At 40.1% G+C, this 12050-nt stretch overlaps 1 protein-coding gene across 5 annotated transcripts; it reads left to right on the top strand.

The window, feature by feature from the left end:
* The first annotated feature begins 1248 nt into the window (after positions 1 to 1248).
* LOC131696534 (torsin-2A-like) lies at positions 1249 to 11985 on the top strand. 5 transcript variants are annotated; one of them, XM_059005646.1, is made up of 5 exons: positions 1249 to 1485; positions 2857 to 3122; positions 3561 to 3736; positions 6075 to 6202; positions 7839 to 11985. In XM_059005646.1, exons 1-5 carry the CDS (start codon positions 1332 to 1334, stop codon positions 8081 to 8083), a joined length of 969 nt encoding a protein of 322 aa, XP_058861629.1. In that variant the 5' UTR covers positions 1249 to 1331; the 3' UTR covers positions 8084 to 11985. The 5 variants fall into 5 exon arrangements, with proteins under 5 accessions (XP_058861629.1, XP_058861630.1, XP_058861628.1 ...); XM_059005647.1 differs by having other exon boundaries at positions 2854 to 3008; XM_059005645.1 differs by having other exon boundaries at positions 1250 to 1485; positions 2854 to 3122.
* Positions 11986 to 12050: the final 65 nt, after the last annotated feature.

Genomic DNA, 12050 nt, shown 5'->3' with positions numbered 1-12050 from the left:
ATTTCAGTACAATAGCCAGGATATTGAGGCAGTTACATCACACAGTTCTACTAAGAATTACCAATAGAAAAAGAAAGAATAAGTATCATCAAATATCATTTTAGATTACTTTTGTTTGTGTACTATTTTATTGCAATCAATAGTGTATGTGTGCGTTTTGTTGCTGCAATACCGAGTCCATGTTTGCCCTTTACCTGGCTTTGAGCTGCTTTAAGCTTGTCCAGAGAATTCGAAGTGCCAAGATTGAACAGCCTTCCTCGTTCCATTCAAATCATGTGACAACGTGAACTTTGAATTCAGTCAGCCCACCTACTCTCTCTGTGTAATCGGAGTAGGTGAGGCTAGATAAGTTGGAAAGTGGGGCTCAAGGAACCCAGACCACTCACAATGAGGAACCGGGACATGTACATGTCTATGACATTTGAAACAGATGAATGAATGGAATGGCTAGGGGGCTGCCCACCACTCGGACCACTTATTGACTAATACTGGTATCCCGAACTAATTGCCCTGTCTTCAAATACATGCAAGATATTGCAGTAGCACCCAGAATATTATTCAGAATTACTGGATGGTCATGTGTAATGCATTTTACTCCCAAGAAATGTTTTTTCTGCCATGGCGACGTCCAATTCTCGAACTCTCTCAGCTCGTTCTGGATATGCCTAATTATGCTTTACTTCACATTGTTTTCTGTATTTCAGTAGCGTTACAGAACGGGCCAGAAATGCATTATAAGAGGTGTCTGTAAGGACCTTTTAAATTCACATACCGGGTTTTACTGGAGTAACTTGCCTATTGCACAGCTGGCTAAATAGCTTACGGTATTTCAAAACTGTGTTGCTGCAGCATTGTACTGTTACTATGAACTGTGGTGAACTGAATATAGCCTTATAGGACACTTCAGCTGAGAGTCTGCATGCTTGCTTAATAAAGTACGAGCTATATTAATCAGGTTAGTTCGAGTGTTTAAATACATCACAACCGCAACCTATCCACGGGTGTTAAGTAAATTAATTCCCTTATGCAGTAGTTCTTCCTATTAATATTAGTATGGCTGAAAACACGTATGTATTTCTTTTTGGTATTTTTTCAAGTATACATTTAATACAACAATGTGTGTATTTTTTGTTAGTAATTAGCAAAATTGGATTAAGTACTGCCTCTTTAAAACTGCTTTATGCAGTGCTTTATGGGAGATAGTGTCCTTGAAAGAAACCAAATGCGCGTTCAGAACGCAAAGCGCGTCCCAAAGACTACAACTCCCAGTGCGCGGTATTTCTTACGGAATCTCTGTGTACAGTCATCCAGACCGCAGCGTTCTGCTTGATATGGAGGTGCTAGAGAAAATGACAGCGGTGTTTCTCGCATTATCTGTTTTATTCTCGAACTCTCTCAGCTCAGTGGCTGCTGCTTTTCAGTTCAAGGCTGTTTATTGCACGATATCTAACAACTGCGACTGTGACTTCCACCCGGACCTTCAAGGTAAGTTGACAAAGAACCTACTACAGTCCTACTTCTGTGTGTGTATATATATATATATATATATATATATATATATATATATATATATATACACACACACATACACACACACACACACACACACACACACACACACAACATTAACCAATTGCGGATTTTGTTGGATTTTGAACATGGCAGCTGATTTCTCTGCTGCCAGTAGCTGCACAAAACTAAACTTAATATCTACCCACTCCCCTTTCTCTAAACTTACAATGAAACAGAAATAGTTCTCTTTCTTCTGCTCTGATGTTAAACTACTGGCAGCAGTCTTTGTGGGGTTTCATACGGGCAGTATCCTTATTAAGAAGAACCATCTAAAAGACTACTGCCGGTAGATTCTCTGCTTATTCTAATCACTCCGATAACACATACCGTGCAATTTCATTTCCATTTATGGGCTTAGTCACTGTGTGTCTTTTTTTCTCTGTTGACTTTATAAATGTAAGAAGCTTTATAAAGTAATAATTGAACGTAAATCTAAAAGTGCAATAGGGGTGTTGATAAATTGAAATTCCATACTGTCATTGTAATCGAAGGTACTTTTGACCATCCTGCAGTGTAAAGGTGCACAGCCCTACAGTTATATATAAGCCAATGAGAACAAGTCATCTAATGGAGATTACTAATGAACAAAGCCCTCGTTTATCCTCCAGGTAGCCTCCTTTTGATGCACATAGTTAGACAATGTAAACAAACTGGGCTGTCAACAGGTCTGCTTTTGGAAGAAGTACACACAGGATGTAGTCTGCAGGCACCCAAGTACTAGGCTGTTTTACTGTCATGTTTAACATGACTGTGGGACAGTGCAGCCTCAGTAATCATTTTCACTTTATAATTCACTTCAAATTATTATTATTTATTTCTTAGCTGACGCCCTTATCCAGGGCGACTTACAATTGTTATGAGATAGCACATTATTTTTACATACAATTACCCATTTATACAGTTGGGTTTTTACTGGAGCAATCTAGGTAAAGTACCTTGCTCAAGGGTACAGCAGCAGTGTCCCCCATCTGGGATTGAACCCACAACCCTCCGGTCAAGAGTCCAGAACCCTAACCACTACTCCACACTGGCAGTGTGTTTTTGCCTGGCACTAAGGCAGCTAATTTTGCAGCTGGCAGTAGCTACACACATTCTTAAAATAACTACCCTTTACCTTTTCTTTAAACTCAAGCCCAGTAAAAAAAAAAAAAAAAGTTTCTCTTTCACCTGCCCTCATGATAAACTACTATCCGCATTCTTTGAGGTTTCTTATAGGCAGTGGAGTTTGTATTGGTATACAGAGAGATTTCTAGCTGAGTTGAGTGGAGCTGTCTGTGTCAGCAGGGCTGGAGTGGGAGCTGTACCGCAATGTGTACGGGCAGCACCTCGCTCAGGAGGCCGTGTCGGAGAGGCTGGCTGAGTTCATCAACGATGCGAGCCCGGAGAAGCCGCTGGTGCTGTCCTTCCATGGCTCCTCTGGCACAGGGAAGACCATGGTGAGCTGGCTGCTGGGGAGGTACCTGTACGGCTCAGCCATGACCATCCCCCACGTGCACCGGTTCATACCCACCCTGCACTTCCCTTACCCACACAGGGTGCCGCAATACAAGGTACTTCCTGGATGGAGCCTTTCTTTTAATACTAGAATTAGCTTCCCTTGCAAGTCAGTTTGAGTGGTTCCAGATTTCACTGAGAGCTTAGCTACAATGCAGAATGGCAATGGTTTATTTTTCTGTGACACTTTTAATGTCACATTACTGTGTATTATTGTTATATTTGAACTGTACAATGTGAAGTCTTTCCTAAAATAATAAATAAATCACTAAAACTAAAAAAAAAAAAAACACATCTGATTACTGTATAGGAATATTGAAACTACCACTTTTATTAAACACTAGAAGAGTGAGCTTTAATTACTTCCCGTTATAGTATCTGGTCATTCCTCAGTTGTAGTGTAGAGCATAGTCCCCCTGCTGGAATGAGCAGATTGATCTGGACAGTCCCCACAGTTCTGTTAATGTAGCCGCTTGTACGTCTCTGCACTGCAGAAGGAGCTGAAGGCCTGGGTGGAGGGGAATCTCACGGCTTGTGCCCGCTCCGTGTTTGTCTTCGATGAGATGGATAAGATGCCCCCTGGTCTCATTGACGTCCTCGTCCCCTTCCTGGGGTCGTCCCACGTGGTCTACCAGACCAACTACCGCAAGGCTATCTACGTCTTCATCAGGTATGGCTTTGAGATAATGAAGTTCAATGCCATGTGCATTCATTCACTACATAGGTCTCAAATGTGCAGTTAAAGAATATTTGCAAGCCTTGCTTTCAGATTGTCTGGCACTTCCTTGGTCATTCACCTGGAGGGTGAAATTGTCCCTAAACCTTTCAGGGCTTTCTTTCCTGTCAGTGGGCAACTGGCTAGTTCCCTTAATGACTGACCTGCTTTTAGCAGGGATGTTAATAAGATTCCCTGGTTTTACTATGAGTTTACTAACACAACCCTACGCTTGTTAGTTACCTATACACTGTGGTTAGCTCGTAGTAAATTGTAGTAGATCCTCAAATGGGCAAAACTCCTATGCAGGAGTAACATGCTTTGACCTAAAATACACTGCTGAGGTGAAAGGACCCAGGAAGTTCAAGTGTAGCAGACTTTCTAGAAGTCAAGGCAAGCAAACTGAGAACCTTCTTTAATCTAATGTAGTACCAGATACCTGTTTTAAAATTCAAATACATGTCTGCTGTGATATGAGTTTCTTTGGGAACTGCACATTTGAGACCTGGATAGTGAACAAACATGCATGACAGGTGAGATTGATGGAATTGTATTGTCAGATAGAATCACTTTAAGGGGCTTCGCTTTGTTCTAGCTGCCTGCCATGTGCATATGTCATGTAAGCTAGGTGTTCATAAACGCCAGCACCATTTACTGCACAGCAGTGTGTTGCTGTGAAAATCCAAAGTGTCCGCTCACTAGATGGTGCTGGCTCTTTAATCTGTAAAGATACACTGGCTGATCTGTTACACATTTCTGCTGCAACAATTAGAACTGACGATCACTCCTGAGTGCCCTCCCACAGACTTTCCAAAAAAGCAACAGCAGCATCTGATCAATGCAATAAGAACCACCCTGAATGATTGCAAACATCTGAAAAAGAAAAGAACGAAGAACATTTAAAGCTAGTTCAGGTCACAAAACTGATATAGTTCTAGTTGAAAGCATCTACCAGTCTGTCAGTCTGTCACTTTTTTACATTGTATATAGTGGATATATGTAGGACAATGGATCTACTTTTTCATGTTACTGAAACCCCTTAATTTTGTGGAGGAAGAATGTCACTTTTGTTTACACCTTACCCTTTGAAAATAATGTCTGTACAAAATATAATTATTTTAATAGACTTTATTGAATAGAAATATATTTTTTTGCTGTTGAATGCCAAACGCAGCTATTTGTTCTTCTGTATTGACACATTATAGAAAACCCCACAAATTTTATTACAGTCATTCCAGATTCCATGCTATGTGTTGACTTTATCTTCGCTTGGACTCTATAAGTATTTGCTACCCTGCTTGTACCCTTCAAGAAAGGGATGCAGCAGGCCCTTTATTTGCTCCCTTGTCATTTAGACACCCCTACAACACAGTGGAGAGCAAACAAAGATCTTCCTGAGACTCTTCAAGCACAAGTGTTGTATTGCAATCTAGCACCAAAATAAATATGTGCTTTCCATGTTAACCCTATACACAACCACAGTGGATGTGCATTGTTCTGTGTTTGCTTGATTTGTACAGTAGTTGTAATATCTTTGAAAGTCCCCTAGATGGTGCTCTTGGCTGGTGAAGTCTTGCAGATTCCAGTATTTTATCAAGAGCTGGCGATTGGCTGAGTAAAAAGCATTGTTTTTATTAGAGCTCAATTCAACCCAATTCAAGGTTGAATTCATTCACATGGCTGTTTCTAGGCTGTTCTTACCCTGCTAAATTATGGATTGTCAGCCTTTTTGGCTGGGGGTGGGATTTTACCACCCCTTGTACTCCACTCAGATCCATTACTTATCCATATCCTGGTATCACTAAATAGATAATAATCTACTGTTTAAAGATTAAATGTAATGCGGTTTCATGGAATACAGAACAGATCATCAATGTCTCTTCAAAAACTAGGCAATGGATTTTAATAGGCAAGACGTCCCACAATGGCATTTACTACCAAAGCAAAACAACAGAGTGTTTCTGCAATGGTGACTGCAAGACAGGTATCGCACTGGACAGTGCTGGATCAGTCACTTCATTGGGGAAAGCAATAGACATCCCAGCCAGTTCTGCATTGGTTAAGTGGATAACATTCAGGGATGCCACTGCAATGGTACATCTTATTTAAATTGTGCCTTTTTTTTGAAGGGGGGACTATTATGTATTCAGAGGAAGATGTTTAGTGGCGTTAATGGGCAATAAACATTTGACCCTGTCCCAAAGTGTTGTATTGAATACTTCTAATAAAGACTCAGTGATATGTAGACAGCATCTGATTGGGGGCTGGTTCGTGTTGATTCACCCTTTCCCAGCACCGCCGGTGAGGAGCAGATAAACCGATTGGCTCTGGAGGCGAGGCGGGCCGGCCGCGACCGGGAGGAAATCCGATTGGAGGAGCTAGAGGACGCCATTGCACAGGCAGTCTTCAACAACAGCTGCAGTAAGACAACGTTCCCACTTGGACTGTGTACTAGAGACTAGAGCAGGGAGGGAACCCAGTTTAAAGGTGCAGAGCCCCTTACGTTTTTATATACATGTTTAAAGTACTTCTCGCTAACAAAATAGAGTTCCATCAATGTTCTCCACCATGCACCTCCATTCATTATGTAGGTCTCATTGTGCAGTTATTAAAGAAACATTTGTCATAACAAACCTGGGTCTTTTCACCTGGAGGGTCCTCACCCCTTCACTGGCGTCTTCCCAGCCAGTAATCAGCTGGTGCCCTATCCACTGACATGCTTTCATCCAGTAACATGCTTTGACCCAAAAGTCACGGCTTAGTTGAAGTGACCAGGGATGTAAAGCAGTAAGAGATGTCCTGGAAGGCACAGCAAAGCAAGCTGAAAACTTTCTTTAACCTAGAAGAGTACCAGATATCTATTTGCTGCACATTTGAGATGTAGCAAAATTGGGAAGATTTATGAAATGTATTTTGTTTGCATCAACTATTTTAAGTTATCCGTTATTAAATATTAGGGCCAGATCTAAGTATTTGCATCTTTTTTATTAAGAAACATTGTAACATTCAAAGTTTTATTTTACTGACTCAGTTTTAATCTCTTCCCCTTAGTGTTGTCTGTAAATTGTTAGCAGTGTAAAATCTCCTTGGCTTTTATTTTTGTTCTGATCTAATCCAGACACACTAGTGCTTCAGCTCTGCAAAACCTACCCTCCAAGTATGATTAATCTGCCTCTGGTTCCAGACTTACCAGTCCAGTTTCTGAATACACAAGTAGACAATTCCGCTGTTAAAATTCATGTTTTGTAAGGAAATAACTGTATAAATATCCCAGCTGGAGCTGCATATTCCTGGCAACAAGGAGAGTTTAACATATATCCAGATAATCCAGTTCTACTGAAACGCTCTGAGGACAATCTTTAGCACAATGCATTGAGAGCAGAGTGGAACTTGAATCTTGGGGTATATGAAGGCAATTGACTGTATTTCACACGTACATTTGTATATCGTGGATGTAGTTCATGGTAATTGACCCAGTACAGGTGTATTAGGAGGTTGGATGTGTTTGCAGGGTGCTTCATCGCAGCAATACCATTGCGAGTTACCTAGATGGCGATCTTGGCTCACAATTTTCTTCTGAAGTTAGTCAGACCCCAGTATTGCTATACTTAAAACATAGAAATCATGTAGTAAGAAACAAAAGGTCCAATGAAGACTGAAGTCTGTTTCTCCTGCCTCAGTGCAACACATTGATGGAAGTCCTTGTTTTTCTCTCTCCATTCACTTCCTGTGTTACAAGTAAAAGGATCCTACCTAACCGCACATGGTTACCTATGTGCCCCATAGATCGGGCTGCGGTAGGGTCCATTTCATGAAACACAGGAACCGAACTGTTTTGAAACTGAAGCAGAATCTTCTCTGAACTATCATTTAAACTGCTGTTTTTATACAGTACCTTTTATAATTGTTTAATTCTTCTAAGAATATTTTTGCGGAAAATAAGGCCCATAGCTGAGGACACCTTGTGAGAATGTCGCTCTGTTAATAACATGTTTTAACGTTCCTGTGCTTTGAGTGGACCGCTGGGCCGGGCTGTGACTCCTCTCTTGCCTTGCAGACGGGTTGTATCACTCGGAGATTATCCAGGAGAAGCTGGTCGACTGCTTCGTGCCCTTCCTGCCCCTGACTCGCCGTCACGTGGAGCGCTGCGTACGCCGGGAGCTGTGCCTGCGTGGGCAATGCCACCGTCGTGACATCATCGAGGCAATCACAGGGGCCATGACCTTCTCCCCCGAGAGAGAGCGGCTCTTCTCACACAGCGGCTGCAAGACTGTACCCGCCAAGGTCAACTACTACCTCTGAGAGTCTGCAACAGCAACAAGAAGCTTGGAAGAACCTGAGAGCAGCAAAAGAGCCTTGTCTGTCTACTGGGCGTGCATTCCGGGATGAATTCAGTGCCTGTGAATGGTGGTCTCCAAATGGAGGGTAAAACACAGTAATTTCAGCGCACCAGCGTGCATCTCAGTTCAGTCCCCCCAGAATAGAGCCAGGGAATACTGTTATTGGTGCATAACAGCCTGTGAATCACTGAGCTGAAACTTTGCATGTAAACTGGAATTTGAAAGACAGTACCCCAGTCACAGAGTTTGGGGTCATGGTTTGCCTCCCCATGTCAGCTGTGCTCTCCAGCAAAGCACAATTCTGCAAAATATTTGTTATGCTTTTATGACCCTATGATATACATTGTTAATCATCATTTATTACTGTTTTTCCGCACTTAGATATTTGGCATGTTTAATAAAATCCCCAGCATATTTAATATTTATTTTTCATTGCAAATCTTTTTAACAAATAATTACCTTAGTTCTACTTTATACATAAAATATGATGATGACTTAAACATGCCAAATATGAACAAGTGCAGAAACAGTAATAAGTGATGATTAAGAACACATGTCTAACTAATAAAAAGAAAAAGCTAATTCAGAGGTCTAAAGTATTCCTTTAATAAAGTAGAACTACTAAGGCAATCGTGTTTGCTACAAAATAATCTTTGTAACCAACTGTGCCTGCAGATGTAGACATAATTAAAATGGTTAACTAGCTTTTTCTAAAATTGAAAAACGACTCTGCTTCACCTTTTCTAGATATGAAAACCCATGCAAAACAGTGCTTCTCTGGGATCTAATACAAAGGTAACATCATTTTGTATAGTGCCTTTTAAGACTGTCTTCTCAAAGGGGATTTATAGCTAATCAATAGGAATGGTAAAAAAATAACCTATATAAAACTACAGCCAATCAAAGCTGCCGCAAGAATAAACAAGTGAATGCTTCAGTATTAAATGTGTAGTTCCTAAGGGTTTGAAGTCTATTTTAGTAGCCTGAGTACTATTTTAACTGCCGCAGAACCAGTTCATCAGCATTGACATCTTTATCAATGCAGAAATCATGCAACGCTGTGCGAGAATGCCACATGCAGACAGCCCTAGACATGTTTCATGTAAGTGGATGAGGAGCAGATGTGTTGCATTAAATGGATAATATTTTGTTAATAAATGGTTTGAAATAAATTGTTAAACTTCGCTCCTGTACTGTGAGAATAGGAACAAAGCGGTGGTTTTATTTTAAATTAAACTGCAAAATACTGTGGGTTATTTGATGATATTAATGGGTGTACACTGTACTGTGCTTCCACATCATAAAGAGGTATGGCTAATGTAATGCCCCATAATGCCATTACACTAGCACTTGTATTATCGTTCTTAGGTGGAACACAGATTGCACAGTCTCTTACCTATAGCTCCAGACTAGAGAGCTATATAAAGGAGGAGCACTTTATTTTGGTTTCAGTAGAAAGTTCCTCCTGTTGCTCACAACGTACAGTAGCAAGGGAATGGTTGTAGTTTAATACTTGCTTGTAACACCTTGCTACTTCATAAAGTATAGCCAGTCATATCCAGTGTGTCTGTGGAGGATTAGTGTCAACATGCCCCGACAGGATGTACAATGCATATAAACTTACTGAATGATCAGGGGGAAGTGAAATAGGGTATGGACTCTAATTTAGTTGTAGGGTTACAGCTGTTTTTAATGCAGCATTAAAACTAGTTATTTGAAACTCTTGTGAGCGCTTTAGAATTGCAATCTACTCGGCTTGATTTGCATGGGTGCGTTATGGAAAAATTAAGGTTATTACAACTCCTGTTAGGGTTTTGCCAGCAGGTGGTGCAGTTGTCTTATAGAGGCACATGTGCATTAGATTTGAGGCGATGTTTGATGTCTCAAATCCAGGGGGTACCTCCTGCTTTTATAATTCAAATATAGATATTTGGTTCTGTAATATATTAAATGTAAATTCATATTTAGAAATATATTTTACATATAGCCCTGACATGTGTTATATCACGTGTGTATCTATCTATCTATCTATCTATCTATCTATTTCAGATTGATGCTTCCTTTTTTTCATTTTACACTGGGCTGTAGAGTGACAGGGATAGAAATGTGCAGGGATGGAAATGAGATGCATAATGCATAGCAGTTTCACCCATTCTGGGTTTTACTAGGAGCTTGATTAGCCCCAGTGTTTAGGTAACAAGCTCAGGAGTGTCTTATTAAACCAGGAACTGCTATGCAATAGGAGTCTTATTTCCATCCCTGCTGTGCAGCCCAGTGGTTAGTGGACTGGGAAGCAGTGTGGAAATATATTTTATTTTATATTGAGTTATATTGATACATTTTATAAGATTTGTAATGTAATTCCCACTGTTAATGTATGCATATGCTTTTTATGCAATTAATAAGCATTGTTACATGACCATTGGTGTATGCATTAATATGTGTGTGTGTGTGTGTATTTAATTATATTTGAATGTGTGCTTGAATGTGGATTTGAATGTGTGCTTTTGTGTTTTATAAGACCGTGGAATGTAAGCTTCCCAAACAATGAAGCCCAGAACAAAAAAGATGTGTCCGGTTGTCATTATCAATGCGAGGCTATCTCTCTCAGCTCTGAGTGGGCTCTCTGTGTGCCTGTTGGTTTGTGCGTGTCTCTGTGTGGCAGAGAGGAGAGGGCCAGGCAGCTGTGGTGCCAGCTGTGTGCCAGTGTGTGAGATCACCCTGGTTTGGGGGGAGGGGTCCTTCAATGATATTTGTTCGTCCGTAACATTTATTCTGTACCATTTGAAGGAGATGGTTTAAAGCGCTGTAATAATTATAGATTTACCAGCTCATAAACACCATTCATAAACAAGTTCTTGTTAGCATTCACATCATTATCACAGATCTTTATTGTGCTCTTTTCTTGTGTTTTTTCTTTCATTTTAATTGGGACTATGCAGCTTCCCATTGTTAAAAATGAAAGTTTAGACTTCCTTTTTCCTGGTACCATAACACTTCCTGTGACCAATGTGCCATGTGACAAAGTAAGTAAAAGTGTACCAGGAAACAGTTTAAATTTTACAAAACTATAAAGTGGCTCTTGATTTAAAAAAAAATCATAACCACAATTTAAACAGAAAATTGTCCAAACACAAAGCTAGGGGACTAGTGACAATGTTGCCAGTGTTAGTAGGAGGTCATTGATTCTGAAGCCTTGGTTATCATTCCCTTAAAGTGAAAGAAAACCCAAAATGTCAATGAAATGAAGAATAAGGAATGACCTCAAAACATGCATTTTACATATGCTATGTGATATGTGCATACGTTTCTGGAAATTTGAATTCCAGCAAGTTCCAGGCTTAATTATTATTATTATTATTATTATTATTATTTATTTCTTAGCTGACGCCCTTATCCAGGGCGACTTACAATTGTTACAAGATATCACATTATTTTTACATACAATTGCCCATTTATACAGTTGGGTTTTTACTGGAGCAATCTAGGTAAAGTACCTTGCTCAAGGGTACAGCAGCAGTGTCCCCACTGGGGATTGAACCCACAACCCTCCAGTCAAGAGTCCAGAGCCCTAACCACTACTCCACACTGCTGCCCTGAATAAAGAAAGGTTTAGTCAACATTAAAGATATTTTTTGTCGAAATATGGTGTTTTTTCTTTCTTTTGTTATAACTGAAAAACAAGGGGTCCTTTTTATGAAATGCACGAAAACATACCTATTGTATTGGAAGTCCTGTCATTCTTATAGCTTGTGTTAGTGTCCTGGACAATAGTATTGTAGTGTTTCTGTTTAGGCTTTTGTGTTTTGTAGCTTTTTAAAAATCTGTACAGATGTCCTATTTAAATAAACTGCACCTTTTTAATTATGTTTCAATTGAGTGATGAATTCTACGCTTTAGTTAAGTGTGACCATGCTGATTTAGAAATC

Source organism: Acipenser ruthenus, chromosome 31 (assembly GCF_902713425.1).
Source record: "Acipenser ruthenus chromosome 31, fAciRut3.2 maternal haplotype, whole genome shotgun sequence".
In the NCBI taxonomy this organism is placed as follows: Eukaryota; Metazoa; Chordata; class Actinopteri; order Acipenseriformes; family Acipenseridae; genus Acipenser; species Acipenser ruthenus.
Note: the sequence above shows the minus strand (reverse complement) of the source record. Positions and strands in the feature narration are given on the sequence as shown.